Source organism: Callospermophilus lateralis, chromosome 8 (genome assembly GCF_048772815.1).
Source record: "Callospermophilus lateralis isolate mCalLat2 chromosome 8, mCalLat2.hap1, whole genome shotgun sequence".
Lineage (NCBI taxonomy): Eukaryota > Metazoa > Chordata > Mammalia > Rodentia > Sciuridae > Callospermophilus > Callospermophilus lateralis.
In genome coordinates, this window is record NC_135312.1 from 94,733,954 (window position 1) to 94,754,405 (window position 20,452).

The following is a 20,452-nucleotide window of genomic DNA, read 5'->3' on the forward strand; positions in this document are numbered from 1 at the left end:
TATGATATAAAGAAATACAATCAAGAAGATAACTTTGTGTTGCCCCCTTTGTCCCACTAAGCAGTAATAAAATTTGTTCTGAAGTTCAAAACAAAATAAACAATGCAGATAATATCTACCTTGTCAAGTTGTTGTGAGGATTAACTGGGCTTATACATATAATGTTCTCAGAACAGACTCTAGTGCATACAGTAAGCTATTAACCAATGCTGATGACTATTGATATAATATTAATAACTGCATCACTGTATTACTCACTACCTCCCTATTGTGTTGTCTTCTAAACAGCAGGCATTCAATAAATGATTATTGAATTAAATGGTGACCCAAATTGTACATTTAAATGAGAAAAATTTAACAAGATGTCTATTACCAATTTTCTTTTTTTTAATGTTATTTAATTTCTTTTATACATATACATGAAACAAAATTAAAATGCATTAATGTGATATTTTTTCCCCTTTTTGTCTGGTCTTCTTTCCTGCTTTCTCCTTTTTACCTTCACTAACTTCTCCACTCACATGTCAATGAACTAATGTTTTCAAGCCTTGATGCTTTTTTTCTTCTTCTGATAATCATGTGTAGATATACAGGACTTTGGGGGAGTTTTGGATCCTATTATACATCTTTTCTATATCTTCATTTTTTCCCTCAATAATAACTCTTGTAAATTACTCCAATGTAATCTATACAGCTCTAACTCATTCTTTTCAGTTATTTGAACCATATTCCATGGTTGTAGGTAGCACAGTTTATTCAGCCCTTTACATATGTAGTTTTTCACTTTCTTTTGTGGCATTTTGTTTTGATCATTGATCTGGGTCTAAATATTTTTAATTTTGCCTGATCACTTTCCCAAAAGGCTGAATATTTAATTTTCCTTTCAGCTACGCATTAAAAGTATTTTTTTCTAAATCTTGAGTATCAATGAATATTACAGATTTCCACTTCTTGACAGTCTGATGGGTTTAGACTGCTATGTAATTTTTATTTTAACTTCTACTTCTTTAACCATTATAAATGTCAGTATCATCTCGTATTCATTAGCTTTTTGAATTAGCTTTATTTAAAAGTGTTCATTCACACCCTTTGCCTAGTGCTCAGATAGGTTTGTCTGTTTCGTTCTTATTGTACAGTATAGTTATCAACCTTGTCTGTTATCTATGTAACTTTTTTTTTCTAAGATCTATCATTAATCTATTAGTTTCATTATTCCTCTTTCCCTGCAATTTTCTTTTATAGCATCTGGGTTTCCAGCTACAGTTAAGAAAAGTCTTTTGGATTCCCAGCAAATTGCTTGATTATCTTTCAATATTATGATTCTTTTACTTTTTATGTCTTTGATTCACTGGAATTCATTTTTACATATGGCCTAAGACTGGGGTATAATTTTATTTTCTGTGTCAAGAGGTTTTAATACTCCATCCTTTTCTTACTAAATTAAACTACTACCTTTGCCTCTTATATATAGAAAAATATTTCTGAAGTCTCTTCATTCCAATGATCTATACCCATTCTTATGCTAATATCATATTGACATAATTACACTGGCCCTATTTCATGTTCTAGTATCTGATAAAACTAGTCCTGACACCACTTTCTCAGCTTTCTTTGCTATTCAGATTTTTTTCTCCAAAATCTTGCTGATGAATCACTTTAGATCATTTAGATCATTTCATCTTGGCACTCCAGAGTGAACAGTAAATGAATGACTAAAATACCAAATGAACAAATAAATACTCTCTTGGATTACATTAATTTTGTATTTTAAGTTTGAGATCATTTGGATTTTTCACTGTTAATCTTCCTCTCTTCCACATGGATGCATTTAATTTTGTTCAGATCTTGTTTGGGATCTCTTAATAATCGGAGTCTTTCAGTAAAATTGTCTTCTTGCATACAGTTCCTGTAACTTCACTGTTTATTCCAACATATTTTAGAATTTTGCTATGGTGAGAATTATGAAATTTTCCCATTATGCTGGGCATGGTATCATACCCCTATAATCCCAGCAACTCAGGAGGCTGGAACAGGAGGATTGCAAGTTCAAAGCCAGACTCAGCAACTTAGCAAAAACCTAAGCAATTTAGAAAGACGGTGTCTCAAAATTAGATAAAAATAAAAAGGGCTGGGGATGTGGCTTAGTGGTTAAGCATCCCTGGCTTCAATTCCCAGTACCAAAAAAAAAGAAAGAAAGAAAGAAAAAATTTTCCCATTTCTTTGTGTAGGTAGACATGCCTAGAATAAAAAAGAGCAACTGTGTACAATGATGACATATTCAACCAATAACCAAATTATCTTATAAATATGAATCGGTTTGTTTTAAAGTCTGCTAAATTTCCTGTGCATACAATTATCTGATCAACAAATACAGATCACACTATCACTTATATTAGATATATGCTTATATTAAATAGGACTATATTTAATAAAGAAAACCTTCACTTCTGTTCTTAATACCACTGCAACTCTCCATGCATTTCTGAGGATTAGGTAAAATAATCAAATGCACACAACAAAATTGGAAGAAATGAGTTTTTCTTAGCAGCTAAAAAAGGTAGAAAAATCATGTCTCTTTTATTTGCTACTGCACTGTAGATGCTTGCTGTCAAAATATCAACCAGGAAAAAAAAAAAAAAAAAAACACGAAAGCTCAGAAACAGTACTTAGAATTTAATAATTTATTACTACCTTCAAAAACTGTGGCTTGTCACTGAATAAAACCTTGACTATTAAAGATTGAGTATGAAGCTAATGTGGATGGGCCATTTTCTTTCATTAGTTGCCATAATTAAATTTCACAGAAGCACAACCTAACATAAATACTAAATATGTTCAGTGAACACACACACACACTTTGGCAAAAATGTATTATTCAAAGTAGTAAATGCAATGTTTATTTTGTAAGACAATTCAAGCAGTTCTTGATGAATTAGGAACTATTAGTAATATTTGAAGAGAAAATTCAGGGCTAGAAATTGTTCTATTTCATGAAAACTCCAACTTATAAAATTTCATTAATCTAACATTCTTCACTTTTATCTCAAAGTGTTTAGTTATCAATGACTTTAACATGATGTAGTGATACTTATGTAGAAGCCTTGCTTTTGATGACATTTTAACTCCGTGGCCATTCCTGTTATGCACTGGGTACTTCTTTTTCATTCCACAAGCTAATTATAAATGAACATACCACATTACTTACTTCTCTTCAGACAAGAAGACTAACAAGACTTCATAAAATATAAGGGCTTAGATGAATTTAATTGACCTCTCCTAATAAGCAAAGCAGTATGAATTCTATGTCAAGTGACTGTATTCCAAAACTTAACTTCATAAATAAGTCCATAAATTTAACTTAGAAATGATTTTTAGTCTGAATTTTCTATACTTTTCATTTTGGTGGTTTTATAGTTCTAGGCATATACAGTAATACTGTTAGTATATTATAACTATTAGATGGGAAATTCTTCCAGGATACCCACACAATTCTCTATAGTAAAGCAAAATAAATCCTTATGGCCTTACATCAATTTCTCAGTTACCATTCTTGCATATTCTATTAAAAATTATGATACAAATTGCTGTGATTGAGAAATATTTTAGGGGTGGAGATGTAAGTCAGTGTTAGAACACCTGCCCTGTATGTACAAAGCTCTGAGTTCAATCCACAGCACTACAATAATAATAATAAAAAAGAAAAGAAACATTTTATTAATATGGCCTATACTAAAAATAATGACTTATTTCATTATAAAGTTTCTTCTCTAATTATTTCAGAAGTCTGATAAAAACTTTCTTAGCAGTAATTTTTCATTTATTCTTAAATGGAGTTAAAACTATTTTGGTTTAAATCAGAAACACTGTATGGTATTACTTGTCATGTTTGATTAGAGGGTCAAAAGTCTGATAGAAGATCTTCACAACTACAGTACTAAACCGTAATTCCATAAGAGCAAGATACAGTTTGTTAAATTTTATTCTACATAGTACCAAAAGATCTTTTCATTTGGAGCTCAAGAATTATTTCACTGTTTTATAGCTGTTATAGTTCTAGCATTCAACATAACACAAATTACTAAGAAATTAATACACTATCATATTTCTTAATCACACAGTGATTCACAATGAAATTCAGGTTTAATTAACTATTTGTCTGAAAAATGACCGAGAAAAATATTTAGATGATTTCTTTTCCTCAACAGTATCCTAAATGGAAAGATTTAGTATACACTCACATCAAACAGTGGTCAACACCTAGGATTTTATAAGCCAACTTAGAAAATCAATATAGAAAAATCTACAAAGCTCGATATAATATTGAATGATTTTAAAGGAGACTAAGAAATATACTGGAACAATGTTGGTAAAAATGTAACCTGACGATTACTAACAATTTTTGTGTTGAAGAATTGTTGAAATGACCTATATATAGAAGACTAATTTTAGAAGAAGCTGGAAAATGGAAAGCATATACTTTCAAACTTCACTTATTTGCCTGCCTCCTTTATTGTATACTCAAAAAAGGAGAAATTCTTTAAACAAAAAATGAAAATAACTGCTTGAAATATATTTGCCCTGCTCTAGCTCCTTAAACCTATAATGTGCCTATAAGCCAACCTAAATAAAATCTTGCCACTATCAGTACTCTATTATCAGAATTATTTCAGAAAAATGGCTTTTTTGCTTATTTGATTATCCTTGTTTCTGAATCCCCCAGGCCCATTTTATTTATTTCTTAGCTTCACTTAGTTCCTTAGATTAGTATATTGTTCTTGGACTATCTTAGCTGTGAGCTTCTACTCCTTCACGATACTACTTAAGCATTTACCATGCAATGGTTCCTGACACTTGGATTCAAGGATAAAAGATATCCTATCTCCAAGTTCTACCCCGAACTCTAGGATATGCCTGGCAGCATAGGAAAACCAGACAAGTGACAGATAAAACAATTTCAGTAAGAGGAAATTTTGCCTGAAAATGTTATAGGAATATTTACAGGCTAGATAAGTTAGTTAAACTAAAGTGGGATTATCCATTTTGACTTCCAAACAGTCTTGAGTAAGAGTCTTTCCAAAACATATTCAAAGTTGTGACTAACTATATATAGTAATGAGGAAAGAAAGTAAAGACCCTACTTTATAATATTTTGCTGGAGAGAAAATTTAATACTGACATACAAAGCCAAGATAAAGCGACTTTCTTTAGCTGGAAAAATACAGAAAAGTATTTCATTAAGATTGGTAAGAAAGTCTCACTTGGTAATCTAATAAATAACAGAGAAGAGATAATATACACTAAAATTTAGAGTTTAGGAAACACCAACTTTTCTGAGTAATCAAATGTTACTGAAGAAAAATGATATGCACAAGCAGTTCTAAATTACATGCAAAAATAGTTAAATATATTCCTTAATACAGGTGAATCTGTAAGTTTTTTTAATATATTACTTAATATAAGCATATATTAATACTAAGCAATGCATTAAGAACTTTTATAAATCTAATAAAATAATAACTCTCTGAACTATATCATTTATGAATTCAGGAAGGAAATATAATACTAAAATATTGCTACAGAAAGTAAAAAGAAATGTTAGGGTCAAGATCCTTTTTTGTTCATCAGCATGATGACTGGGTGTTCACACTGCTGTATGAGAGGTGTCTCCCTTGTTATAGCACTGGCATATGACTTGTCTGATGTGAAAAGAAGAATGAATAATATTTTAGGGTAGAAATAAAAAAGAATTCACACAAAAATAAATATAACAAAGGATAATTAACATCCTTACTTAAAGCTATCATGTACCAGATTAAGTTTAAAAAGAATAAAATTCAATCAATAGATTCAACCAATGTCAGTTATCAATTTCTTTCTTTCTCAGATCCAAATTCACCCTTCAAGCCTGTTCTATAAAAACAATGCTGGGCCCTTAATGTATTTTAACTTTGCCAGATGGCATGATAATAAGCTTTGTCTACAGTGGACAATAGATAGGAAGGCTCTCTCCTTCTTGTTCAGGCTACATGGTTTTCTTCAGGGCCAAATGCCTACAAGCCATGGCTGTCAACACCTATTTTTTCCACTTTTCAACGCAGGTAGTGGTTCTGAATAAGAGAGCTCCAGACAGCTCAGGTCTGCACCTCAGCCCAGGTCACTGCTTCCTGTACCATCTCTACATCCTTATAAGTACACATGCTGTAAGACCTGTGGACCAGGTCACCCGGAGTTGCTCTGACCCAAACCTGTTCATAGAAGTATGCTGGGTTCCTGGTGCCTTAACTTCTGCATGTCCAACTCTCAGTGTGCTACTCATCAACTTTAGTATACTTATTCTCCAAAGAGATGTTTCTGTAGGTCAGATGCCTGTGGACCAGCTTTGGCCTAGTAACCTAATGGACTTCTATGCCATCTAGAGGGTTGGAACTGTATCTTTTAATGAAAAATCTGCCCTTCCAAGAAAAAGTTAGTTTCCCCTTCCTTAGATAAAACTCTCTCAGGCTTAGATTACCTTTAGAGTTTGCTGTCTTTTATAGTTACTCTTATTATTGCATAATAAGTTTATAAATATACCCTGTTTAAATGATTGTGTATTGGGAAACAATTTTTCTCTGGATTTCTTGGCATGCCTGCATGGTTGGGGCTTTCTGAGCAAAGGAAAATGATAAGCTATACTAATGATAAGTCTACCTCTCTGGAGATATTCCAAAATAACTTAAAAAAAAAAGCCTCTGTTCTTCCTAGAAACTTGCTTTTAGTTTACTTTTAGGGTAATAAATTTAAAGATGCCATTTTCCTCCCCAGGGAGGATTTGTTAATCACCGAATAAGACAAGGATTGTGTTGTTTTTTTCTTGGCTGGGCAGAAGTGCCAGCAACCCAACATAAGCTTCCAATGTCATAAATTTAGGGTCCTTCTCCTGTTACCCTGGTACATATACAGGGTAACTCCAGGTTCTTAACACACTGCCAAATATTGAGATTGAATGTTGGGGAAATAGCATTAAAATGCTCTGTTCTCTGACATGTAAACCTTGTGTTTCCTGTCAGATTATTTTTATATATATATATATACATACACACACACACACACACATAAATCTAACACTGTGTATTTTGCCTTCTAATTGGACCTAGACAGATAGAGATCTATAAAAAGCCATCCTAGAAAAATGAATTATGTGAGAAAGACTAAGAATGTTATGAATAAAGTGATTAATAAATTGAAAAGATAATCCCAAACTTCTACTCATCTAACAGTATGAGCTATATGCCTACCAAGCATCAAATATTGCCCTCAGTGTTAAGATGCAAAGGTAAATGAGAATTACTTTCACATATCCCTGATCATTCCCAGAAATAAAGAGCATTGAGTTTTTCCTGCATCCTTCCAGAGGCATGCTGTGTGTATGTGATGTTTATATTTATAGACTTATACAAAAACCTCAACACATGAACAATCCCAATGTTATTACAACCCTACTACCTTTTTCTCATGGTGATGATCTTCATTTAGATCACCTATCATTAGATTTATTATTTGAGAAATCATAATATAACTGAAATCCCTTTGTAATTTTATGACAAAGCATTATTTCACTCGGTGGTAATCAACACAGAAAACCCACTGTCTTCCAAGAAAGTGATAGGAAAGCTACGATTTAAAACAATTTTGCCAAAATGCTATTATTCTAAGATGTAAACATTAAAATCAACTCAAGGATAACTAAATTTTCAGTCAGAGAGATCAGCATAGATATTCCCTTGTTCCTAAGAAGATTTATTGGGCTCTTGTATTTCAATAAAAAGTATATAAATTTAATGATAACTATTTTTATTAATTTAAAATTGCAAATGAAACTTTTCTTCATTAGAAAAACTGGTAAAATTTATCAGAAAGCTATGGTGAAACCTACAGTGATGTTCAAACAGTTCATTCCCTGGCTGCTAACTGAGTCAAATACTCCTTAATGGGAATTATTGTCACACTAAAGAACAAGTAAAGAAACCATAGGGAAATACTTACTAGGCAAACTTCTCTATTAGGCTATTTTCCTTTGAAACCAAAGAAAAACTCAACATTTATTCAGCAGGTAGTTCTCACTTTGATGAATTTAATAGCAATCTGTTTCTTACTGAGAAAATGTTATCTTTTAGGTTTTATAACTGTTCCAACTATTCTTACGTAACAAATCACCCCAAACTTATGGGCATAAAACAGAAGCCAAATTATTATGCTCGCAGGCTCTATGAACCAGGAATTCACAGGGAGCACATTGAGGATAGCTTATTTCTAATCTTCAAGGTCTGGGTCCTCAAAGCAAGAGTCTCTAAGGATGACTCTGGGAGCTGGGGTTGAGGCATCACCTGAATCATCCCACAGTTCATTCACTCAGATGTCTGGTGACTGACCTTGGAAGGATTTGAAGACTAGGATTGCTAATCTGACACTTGACACTTATCTACAAGGCTTGGCTTCCTAACAATAAGGCATCCTCAGAATACTGAGACTGCTCAGGGCTCTAAGCAGGCCAGTGTTCAATAAACAAGGCAGAAGTAAGCATTGCCTTTTATGACCTATATTAGGAGAAAGTCACATAGCATCACACTGAGGCATTCTGCTGAATAGAAGTAAGTAAAAAGTGTGTTCACATTCAATAGGAGAGTTTGAACCTAACTCTCAATGGGAGGGTGGCAAGCTCCAGATTATGTGGAACAAGAGATTGCTGTGGCCACCTTTGGAAAATCTAATCTGCTATAATAACTTAATATTCACTAAATGATTTGTTTAAAACAGTACAATAAAACCAGCTGTGGTGGCATACACACCCAGCAACTTGGGAGAGCAAGGTAGGAAGACAGCAAGTTCAATACCAGCCTCAGTAACTTAGCAAGACCCTCAGCAACTAAGCTAGACCTTGTCTCAAAATGAAAAATTAAAGAACTGGGGATGTAATACAGTGACAAAGAACCCCTGCATTTAATCCCTAGTATTGAAAAAAATAGTACAATAAACAGCATTATATTATTTAATTGGATTTATTTCTGGACACTAGTTTTCCAAAATTGATTATATTACAGCTTCAGAAACAGAAATGAAAACTCAGTAGATATTATTTTATGCAATATCTACTACTTTCCTGTGAAAATAGGTGTTACTATTATTATCATCATCTGCATTTTAACTGATGAGAGTTGAATTCAGAAGCTGAATAATTTGCCCAGAATAAGTGCTAAAATTGTGATAAATCCAGACATGTGTTTTCAAAGTCCTGGCTCTTTCCACTGTACAGGCAGTCAGCACTTCACATTAAATGAAGCTCATACAGATCTTGTATAGATCAGAACTGTGCACTGCAAGGACTGCCTGTATCTTGCTTTATATAGATATAAGCTTTTCAAGAATGAATTTGTTAGCTGTCCTAGGTAAGAACTGTCTATATATCTGAATATGTGACCTAAATATATAACAAATATATTTGAGAGCAATCTCTGCATAAAAGTAATACAATGCTGGATATCTATATTCTTGCTTTCAGTAAGTGTTTAACTTAAGAATAAAATCTACGGGAAAAAATTCCAGATCATTGTAAATAATGAGCACTTGTATATACTGGAGGAGTTTTGTTAGTTGCTTAAAAAAAAAAAAAAAAAAGTAAATATGATCCTCTTATTTAAATTCTTAAGGGTCTGTATTTTCTCTTTTGTGAATAGAAATGATATTTATCTTTTTCTGGTATTCATTTCTTTTATATTACTCTTCATATTATGATATAATATTTATATAATTACATATTACATACTTTATATCATTTCTTTTATACTACTTTACAGTTCTTCAAAATTGGAAAATGTGACTTCTTGTACTACATTTATTTTGTCACCTTCTGCAATGACTAATATGTTAGAGTCTTGTGTTTCTGATTTAAATGACAGCTAACATGAACTAGATAGAAGCCACAATGGACAGTTATACCTTCTTTGGAGCTTAACACCGTACCATGCTTCCCCTAAACTCATTTTTGTAATTAAAAGGAAATCAATCAACTCATATGTTTTTTTAAAAAAACCTAATGTTATAATTTTAAAGAAAAAAATCAATGTTTCAATGAAGCATATGATACATGTGTGTATATACAGATATAGATCAACATAAATTTTGCTCTTTTATAATGATCAGTTCCAGCTCTGATATTGGGATTATCTGAGAAATCTTCAAACAGGAATATTTTCAAAAGGGTGAAAGAAAACAGTTTCTAAAACATAACAAATTTGTTTAAAAATAATACTTTAAGAGGATATGGGTTGGCAGGGGACAGTGGCCCATGCCTGTAATGCCAGTGGCTCAAGAGGCTGAGGCAAGAGGATCTTGAGTTCAAAGCCAGCCAGCAAAAGCGAGGCACTAAGCAACTAAGTGAGACCCTGTCTCTAAATAAAATACAAAATAGAACTGGGGATATGGCTCAGTGGTTGAGTGCCCCTGAGTTCAATCCCAAGTATACCATGCCCACCCCACAAAAAAGATGGTATGGGTTTTCCACAGCTTTAAAAGCAATTTTTTTGTGTGTGAAAGTACACTGATTCCTGGGATTTTTTTCCCCTCTTATGAAAGATATCACAAATTAAGGGAATCTTCTAGTTATCTGAAATTATTTTAGATAATTTTATATAATTCTTATGTAATTCTTACAGGTTAGTAAATTCTTTCTAATTTAAAAGAAAATAATCCTCCTTAGAAACAATCCAGCAGTTCTACTGTACTCTCATGATCTTTTAAAATGCCATGCCATTACTTCTCCTAGGAAAATGTTTATGCTCAAGAGCCAAAACTAAGAAAAGAAAAAATACAACAGATCTTAATTTGAAGTGGTGAAGTTCTTATTAGATAATGGAGCTTGAAGTTTTCCATATTATAATTTATATTATTTTCCTATGAGATTAGCTCCCCCATCCTTTCCTTTTTATTTGGAATATGTTCTTTGGTTCTTATTCAATAAGATAATATTTTAAGGATACATATGAAATGAGGATATAAAGAGCTTAAGTAACATGCCAAACTACACAGTTTATGGAAAGAGCAGATACTCTTTTATCTCTCTGAACTTCTAGATAATTCTTGAACCATTCTGGTCATCTAAAAATAAAGTTTAACCATGACTGATGAATGAATGAATAAATGAGTGTATATGTGTGTGTGTACATATACATATAAAATAGGTAGTTGTGATGACTAGTTATACAATTTTTCACAACCTCTTAATTTTAAAATAAATTTATTTTCTAACACAGTGCTGAATAAAAGTGGTTCAAGAGCAGACATCTGCCTTGTTTTCAATGTGTAGGGAAGCAGTCAGCTTTTTACCCTATGGATGATGTGAATTTTGCAGCTACCCTTTCTCAGTCTGAAAAAGTGCTCTTCTGATCCCACTTAGCTGTGAATTTTTGCCATAAATCTTGAATTCTGTCAAATAAAAAAGTAATTTTCAAAAAGTGATAAGTTCCAACTTTACCACAATTTTTTAATTGGTTTTTTAAAAAATAAATGACAGCAGAATGCATTACAATTATTATTACACATATATAGCACAATTTTTAATATAATTAAATCTTTGGCAATTCAGAAACAATAACAGAAATCTCATATTTCTGTATATTCAAATACTTCCATGAATCAGAGAAACAGTATTAATGAGTTGATTTTGCAGGTTATAGGAAGTATTAGTGTGGGCTGAGGTTGTACTCAGTGGTAAAGCACTTGCTTCACATATGTGAAACACTGGGTTCAATCCTCAACACCACATAAAAATAAATAAATGAAAATAAAGATATTGTGTCCATCTACAACTCAAATTAAAAAAATGTTAGTGTACAGAGTTTTCTATTAACCCACTTACTGGAATGAATCCTTGGTATTAGTGAGTTCTTGTTTGTGATTGTGTGTGTGCATGCACTTGCCCAGGGATTCCCTACTCAACTCCAATCAGCTTTGCCACACAGGAATAAATCCTAGGAAGCCATATTTGGAGCTATTCAAAAAAGTCAGAAACTAGATTTTTTCCCAAAATCTTCAGATCACTGCTTTTTTGGACTTTAAAGACAGTGAATGAGTCAGGGCCTCAAATAATGACATCATGACTCTGTTTTTGTCTAGATTAGGGAACTGGGGGCCAGTGAGTTTAAGAGACATCCCTGAGTTCACACATTTAGTTAGAGGCAGTATCAGGCCCAGAATCTTAATCTTTATCTCTCAACTGCTATACTAGTGTTCTTTTTATTATACTAGGTTAGTTCAAATTTGTTAATTTTAAAAAAGCAAGTGTCATTTTTCAGAACATTCATTTACATAAAAACAGGGTAAAAAAATCTTAGAGAAAGGGAAGCAGCATAGCATTACTTTATAACGGGCTGGCAAACTACATAACCTGTTTTTATAAACTGGTGGATAAAAATGTCTTTTACATTAATAAATGGTTGAATAAAATTAAAAGGTGGCATCATTATGTGCAATTATATGAAATTCCAATTTCAGTGTCTTAACAGTTTTATTAGAATACAGATTATTCCTTTGTGCATTATTGATAGTATTCAACTTATAAATGGCAGGGTAGACTAGTTGTGCCAGAAAAATAATTTTACATACTTTTTGATGCACTACAAATTGCAGTGACATAGCTAGAATTTGCCAAAATTTCAAGTACCATCTATATTGTCATACCACACATTCATTTTGACCATCATATCAAAACTAAAAGACTTCAGATCGTCTCCAATTTAAATCTTCAACTTTATAATTGTGCAAAAACAATATGCACTTAATAGAAACCATACTTTGAATTTTAATCTTTTCCCAGGCTAGTTAACACTGTCTCAATGCTGGGCAGTAGCAGTGAGCAGTAGTTTTAGTCAGTTACTCTATCGTAAGGATAAAGAGAGATTTTAAGTGTGTTGCTATGATATTCAGTAGGTTAGTTAAACCTATTTTCAATTTACTATGGGGTTACCTCTCAGTAAACCATTGTAACCCCATCATAAGGTAAGGAATATCTTTACTTCAAATATCAAGCTTCAAAGACATTTAAAATGGTGTCTGGATTATTTTGCTATTGGGTTGGATGGCAAGCCAATCTATTATGCAACGACACTGTAGTTACTGTAGCTATACTGGGAAAATGCAATATACATCATTTTTAACTAGATTAAGTATTGATCACATTCCCTACACACAGGAAAGCAGTCATAAGAGAAATGAGGAAATACAAAACAAAGTATCTCATCACAGCAAAATTTCTTTACAAAACTGAATAATGAACAAGTATGGTGGCACATGCTTTTAATCCCAGCAACTGGAGAAGCTGAGGCAGGAGGATTACAAAATCAGGAACTTAGTGAGACCCTAAGCAACTTAGTGAGACCTTGTTTCAAAAAATAAAAAGGGTTGGGAATGTGACTCAGTGGTAAAGCACCCCTGGATTAAATCCCCAGTACAAAAACAAAACAAAACAAAACTGAAAAATGAAAATGAAGCTATGAAGTTTCAGAGTGTCTCATTTATTATCCTAGCAATGGAACTTTTCATTATGATGAGTTAATTAAATTATACTTGACTACAGCAAACAAATATTTCTAGAGAAAATAAACTTTTTAAAGAATGCTTTTCAGGAAGACTAACTACCTAAGGTGAGGACACCAGAAACAATATCAACATGTAACTATAAAAACAAGGCAAAATATTTCAAGAGGTTTTCCCTGACTCCTTGTGAGTTGACAGATACTAGTGATATTAGCTATATTTTCAAGAAGTCAATTCCAAGCAACTGAAGAAATTGGCTCCATGGAGAGTATACACAGAATATTAACAGGAAAAAATATTTCAAAGTTCAGCAAATACTAATTCAGTTTAACCTGAAGTGGAATCCACTAAGATGTGTTACAACTGATAACGGCAAAAATATGTGAGAAACAGAGAGAGGCTAGCTAAATAAATTTACAGTTGGTGAAAATGTTAGGTGTTTAAAATCTATGGTTCTTCATTCAATAACTCATCAATATACTTGTTATTGGGAAAATATTTTAATCTATCACGTATCATTGAACTAGTACTATCACCAATGAACTTTACTTGTCCACACAGACTTAACTGCAGTCAGTTCTATGCATAATTATCAGAAATAGAAACTGAATATCCTGACCTGCTTTATCATGTAATGGCCTAACACTTAGTAGTTATAGAGCTTTACTGTGATTTTCTGAGCTTATATACAAACAAAATTTTCTGAACAAAAAGAAATGCCTTCAACCACTAGTATCAAACAATAAATATATTTGAAGATTAGATATTGCTACAGATTTGATAATGTTTCCTAATGAACTGGACCTAAGGTCAAGGAGAAATCCTGCTTATATATAAGAACTATATACCCTGATAGTCATTTTGATAACACTGTTCAAACTGTAAGTAACAATTTGTCTGTTTTGTCATGCATACACAAAGTTTCAATGGATATACTTAGCAAGCTTAAATTACAGTTCCAGGATTCCTTTTCAAACCTCACTACAAGTACAAAGGAAATATACATATTTCAAAATCCATTTAACATTCCAATTGAGGAGCTCCCACCTAGTCTTCAATTAGAAGTGGTTAATCGGCATATTATATAGCAAATATCAAGAATCTAAAAGAATTCGATAAATGCCTTCTATGGAATGAATATGCTCATGAATATGTAGGTCTGGTGATGTAGCTCAGTAGTAAAGCTTACCTAGCAGGTTCAAGCCCTCAGCTCACCACACATACACAATAAATAAATAAATTAGTTAATTAATTAAATGTAATTGCAGTATCAGTGAAAAAATGCTTCAAAGACAAAATTCATAAAATTGAATTATAAACCTTCATTAACAAATGACTACCTTCTGATGATATCTTTGAATCACAATAAGTGAAATGTTATCCTCCCCCAAAGGCATTCTAGTCTTTTCATTTTATATTATAATAAACTAAACTTTGTTCAATTAATACTATCATTTTTGTATTTGGTCAAATATTTGTGGATATTTGTTTTCTCTCACCATATATTTTCTCTCTTTTTGTATAATACCCTTGATTTTTGCTTCTTGGCCTACAAAGCCTAAAAACTTACCATCTGGCCCTCTGTGGAAAAAGTGTGACAGCAGTTGCCTGGTAGGTTACTATTATTCCTGGTGCAACACCACCTGAGAACCTCCTAATAATGCAAATTCTTAGCCTATCCCACACATATTGAATCCAAGTTTTTGAGGATAGACCCCATAATTTTTTTTTAATAAGCTTTCCAGGTGATTTTTATATAAGCTAAAACTTGAAAAAGAGTATTAGGTTTTTGAGGATTTATCCCCTTGGAAAAATATTTGCCTTCTTTGAATCAGTAAAGTAGGGAGAGTCACTCAATTCATAAAACTGTTAAAAAGATTAAAATTAAATTTGGAGCATGATAACTGATATTAATAATTCTTAATAAATGGTAATTACTAACTCAATGGTGTACTGGCACCTCCTGCACTAGCCCATGAGATAATGATTACTAAATTTTTAGGAATTTTATGAGATAGTTATTAAAAGTTATTATTAAAAATTGTATACTTTAAATGAGTTACATTAAAACAGGTTATATTCAAAACCATCATTACTTAATTACTTTACATTTTGCTATTATCTACTCTCATTAGATTATATCTATACAGAAGACATACTACATAATGATGTGCTGCATCTGATCTCTTCCCAATTCTATACTTGTTGACACCATTTTGGTAGCTTGAAATCTGCAATGGTGGGAATATTTACAACACAGGAAATTCACAGCCACCATAAATTTGGTGTTTCTGGAGAAGGGCTTTTGGTTAAACATTTACCAGCACACCTCTGGTTATCATTATTTAAAATTATACAATTAATACATGCAGAGATGTCTAATAATTTGCTAAGTAAAACGAATAGCCCAGATACATACATACATACATTCCATTCCCTATAATCACTCTGTGAAAAACTGAAAAAAATCATCAGAAGGACTTTGGAATTTACAAGTACAGCTAATCATAGCTACCAGCTCAATTTAACCACCTCCTTTTATCACTACAGTCCTTGGTTTTAACTCCTGGAATGCTTGTAGTAACAACTGTATAAATAGATGCACTGGAAGAAATTGTATTACACTGCAGTTTGAATCCAGCATCTGTATCTTAACCAGCAGAGTAAATGACTTTTTGGGCATTTATTTAGACAAAGCTAACAAATTATCTTAAACCCTTACACTGCAGCATCAAGTAAATTAGCATTTGAACAATAAAGAGAAAAAAAAAACAAGTTATATTGAGATGGATATAAGACATCAATGATACTAAGTATATTTCAAACTTTAGTTTCAAACAGTCATAGAATTTTAGAATCAAAATAATACTTTGTAATTGCAATGGTTTGAATGTTTTTTGCTCCCTCCAAAACTTAAACTGGAAAATAATTCCCAATGACATATATTATTAAAAAGAGAAAAAAAATGTACTATGCTAAGTTATAAAGACCTAAGTAGAATGTCAAAGAATTAAGTGTACAGCACTACAGTGAAATTACAAAGTATTCTCAGGCAAGAAAAAAGTATATACTACTCCCTATAAAGTGCAACATTTTACTGCATAAAAATGTTTTAAGTCCAAACTCTTCTTCAGTTTGGCCTTTAAGATCTCATATTATCTGGCTGTTATATATTAATATTTTTCCATCTCTGTTAACCATTATTTCCTTATATTTTCTTCTAGCCAAACATAGCTATTTAATAATATCCCAGAAATTCCTCAAATGTTTCCTTATGTTCATGTTATTTCTCTCCCCTCTCCATCCCAATTAACAGACTCGTATCTACTTTTCAGAAATGTAACTGATCTTTGGTTAAAATAATATTTCTCTAAGACCTCTTCTCTATCCCTCAAATCTGTAATTTATGCGAAGGCCTTTTATATCACTCATACCTTTATTCGTTATTATAATTATTTGTGTATTTGTCATATTGTTCCTGTTAGGATTATAAGAAACCTGAAACATGAATGTCCTTTTCATTTTTGTCCTCTTACAAAACACTGCATACAATTTATATTTAATAAATAATATGTTAAACTTATAATAAAATGTATACAAAAAATAGCTGTGGTCCACAAGTTTATACAGAAATTTTCCTTTACTTTCCTGTGGAGAAAATCACTGCCATAAGAATCTTTTTTAAAAAACTTCACTTTCTTTGAGAAGATGACTAAAAAGCAATTTTCCCCCTATCATTAACCAGTTATCTTATGGATTATTTTAACAACTTCCTTGGCTCAGATATAAAATTGCTTTCCAAGATTCCAATTTTATTATATTGTATGTGCCACTGATCATACACCAAACCACATTACCACTGAAAATGGTAGTTTAGAAGGAGATGGTTGCCTGAGGTTAATCCAAAGCCTGTAATACAACCCAACCTTTTTATCTGGAGAGGCCACACTACAATGATATTTCTAAATACCTGTTTCTTCTATACCTTCATAATATCTACCAACCCAAATGTTTGTTGCCAGCCTATACTTTCAGGTTTAAAAGTTAGAAATAATAGGTGGTTTTAAGAACTAATTTGCCAAAGATTTACTGAATACCTACTAAGTGAAAAGCACTGTAGGAGACACAAAAATTAAAAAGATATTATTTTCATATTCTGGAACTCAAGACTAAATGCATAACACACACACCCATAACTCCATTTCCAGGTAGATTATGTAAGTACTAAAAATTTTCTAACAAGGTACAGATACTATGAGGAATGAGATTAATCTAACCAATGCTTCAAAATAAGAGATGGATTTCTATTTGGCCCTTTATTATTTTAAAATAAACAACAGTATTCAACAATTTCAAGATTACTTTAAAGTAGATAATTTCATTTGTTTCATGTATTTTTATCCACCAGTTCTGCAACAAAATCAGATATTTTTCCCACCAAAAAGTAATGTTCCAACATTTATCTTTTAATTAAATGGATTTTTAAAGCTCACTTTAGAATATGGAAAAATTTTACAGGCAAAACTTGTGTCCTGTATGTTTAAAAGAAAAACATAGTATGTTCAATAATCTGATTTGATATTCATTAAAAATTCTGCTCCTGGAAAAAAGACAGGCATGTATAAATGGGCCATCACATTTTTACTGAAATCTGTTCAGCATATTAATAATACATTAAAAGGAAAACTGAAAATAAAACTCAGGGTTTTAGAGCATTTTTCATTCATACCCCCTCCTGCAACACTGTCTCCTTCCCACTCTATGGCCAAAGGTCTGAATCAGAGCTTGGACCACTTGCTTTTCCAGGAAGCTCCAGGACACCATTTCTAGATTTTTAGAGACTTCCTTGAAGGTTCTGAGTTGTCATGACTTAACTCTGGACATGTTGAGCACTGTATTGACAGGTGAAAGGGCCACACTCATCTCAAACCTAAAATATAAGGAAGGAGTGGGAAAAGTCCAAGTGGATTGATGCCATTGGAGCAAATTTTAAAAAGAGGAAATTATGATAGACAGGAGTGGAAGCAAGCTGGAGAACACGTAGAAGCAAGGTATTCCAAGTTCCTACTATTAAAAGAAACTTTCAGCTCTTAATTACATTGCAGAATGCATCAGACGTTTCTGTAATTACCGAACAGTCAAGCAATACATGATGAAAATTTTTTGTGTTAAATTATGTATACTTTTATAAAACATATTTGCTTTGAAATATCTCGTCCAAACCAATCTCTTTGAGATTAACTATAAATATAAAGGAACTAAAATCAGATTATGCAGATTTGGGCAGGGGAAGCTGGGAACGAATAACTAGCATGTAAATTCGGTAACAATATGTTACAGGGCGCAGTTTCCTGCTACAGTAGACAGACTAAGAAACCAAGAAAACGGCTCCAGGAGAGAAAGATTGAACATTGTAGTCATCTAACACTAATTCAACAGCTAGCGCCTCTACCCTGCCTCACCTTCCTCATGGCCTCTGACAAGTCATCATTTCAAACTATGAAGCTGTCCGCTCTCCCCCAAGGAAAATATTTTCTGAGCAGGTTGTAAATTCATCCCTAAACTACTTGCTTCCACTTCCCCGCCCCGGGAGGAGCACTTCCCAAGATGGGGAGAGGTCGCACTGACAGGAAAGGAAGTTACACCAAGTGGTCTTTTCTCGCGGTCCGACAGGAGCCTCGAGCCGGGCCGACGCGGGAGCAAGGAAGCGGGCGGCCTCCGGAGCAACCGGGCTGGGGCAGAGGATGTGAGCCCGTTAAGCAGCTCCTTCGTGCCGGCACCGGCAGGAAGAATGGAGGAGGGGAGGCAAGGAGCGAGTGCCGGGAGCCGGGCGGCGGTCCGGCCCCGCAGCCGACCCCACCCCGGCTCGGGACCCTCCCTGTCCAGCAGCCGGCGTGCGTTCCGCGTGCGCCGACTCTCCCCAGGGGAAGAGCCACCGCCTCGCAACCGTGGAATTGAGAAATTCGGCAACTTTGCGCGAGAAATGCTTCCCACCCTGCAGCATACTGAGAAAGAGAAAAATGTCAGGCGATGACGGGGGAAAGGATGACTTACCCATGTTCCTACCAGAGGGTGAGGACCGACAGGGCGAGGCGAAGGTCTCTGGTGCGGGCGGCACGGCAGTGTCCTCCCTCTATCTCCGAGTCTCCCGCAGCCAGGGAGGGACCCGCGGGGGGCAGCCGCCAGGGAGGAGCAGCTGCTGCTGCTGCTGCAGGCGGCGCGGCCGCGGCGGGGACGAGCGGCGGGGGGCGGGGCGGGGCGGGGCAGCAGGGCGCAGCCTGCGGCGGGCGCGGCTCCGAGCGGGCGGGCGGGCGGCGGAGGCGCCGAGCCGTCCTGAGGAGCGCCGGCCCAGACGCGCGGCCCGGAGAGCCCCGCCCTCCCCACTGAGCATGCTCAGTGCCGCTTTTTCCCCCCTCCTTCGCGCCGCTAGTGAGCCCGAGCGCGCGGGTGGGCGTGTTTGCGCACCGGCTACAGCCGCAGCGAAGCTTGATGGCGGCCGTCTGAGGGGCTGAAGCTGGTAGGCCCGCAGAAGGCAGGGCATGGGGATACTGAGTTCGAACTGCTACTAGCTGATTTACCCCAGGCTGGCGTTCTCACCTATACCTCACACTCGGAATTCGGGGGGGCCGCATTCGTTATAGGACGACAGGCTGTTCTAGCCAGAGTTCCCCTGAGAAGAGGCTGAGCCAGCCGCCTCAGACTCGGGAGGGGTAGTGGAAAGCAAAGCGGACGCTGAAAGGGAGCTGGAACGCACGTGTAGGCGGATGAGGCCGTCTCTTATAGGGATACCCCAGGACGCCCGTGGGCACGCAGCGGGGGCGGGCGCTGGGCAGGTACTTAATATCAGCTGGCATGGCACTGGGACAGTTGAGATTGCCCTAGC

At 34.6% G+C, this 20,452-nt stretch overlaps 1 protein-coding gene and 1 pseudogene across 5 annotated transcripts in view; one reads left to right on the forward strand and one right to left on the reverse strand.

The window, feature by feature from the left end:
- The window catches only part of Rap1gds1 (Rap1 GTPase-GDP dissociation stimulator 1), a 146,843-nt gene extending 127,058 nt beyond the window's left edge, over window positions 1–19,785 (reverse strand). For all 5 annotated transcript variants that reach the window (XM_076863798.2, XM_076863797.2, XM_076863796.2 and 2 more), the window contains exon 1: window positions 19,624–19,785. In XM_076863798.2, the coding sequence (XP_076719913.1) occupies window positions 19,624–19,627 (4 nt within the window). In that variant the 5' untranslated portion in view covers window positions 19,628–19,785. The remainder of the gene's footprint in view (window positions 1–19,623) is intronic.
- LOC143406605 (small nucleolar RNA U13) lies at window positions 5,607–5,702 on the forward strand (annotated as a pseudogene).
- Window positions 19,786–20,452: the final 667 nt, after the last annotated feature.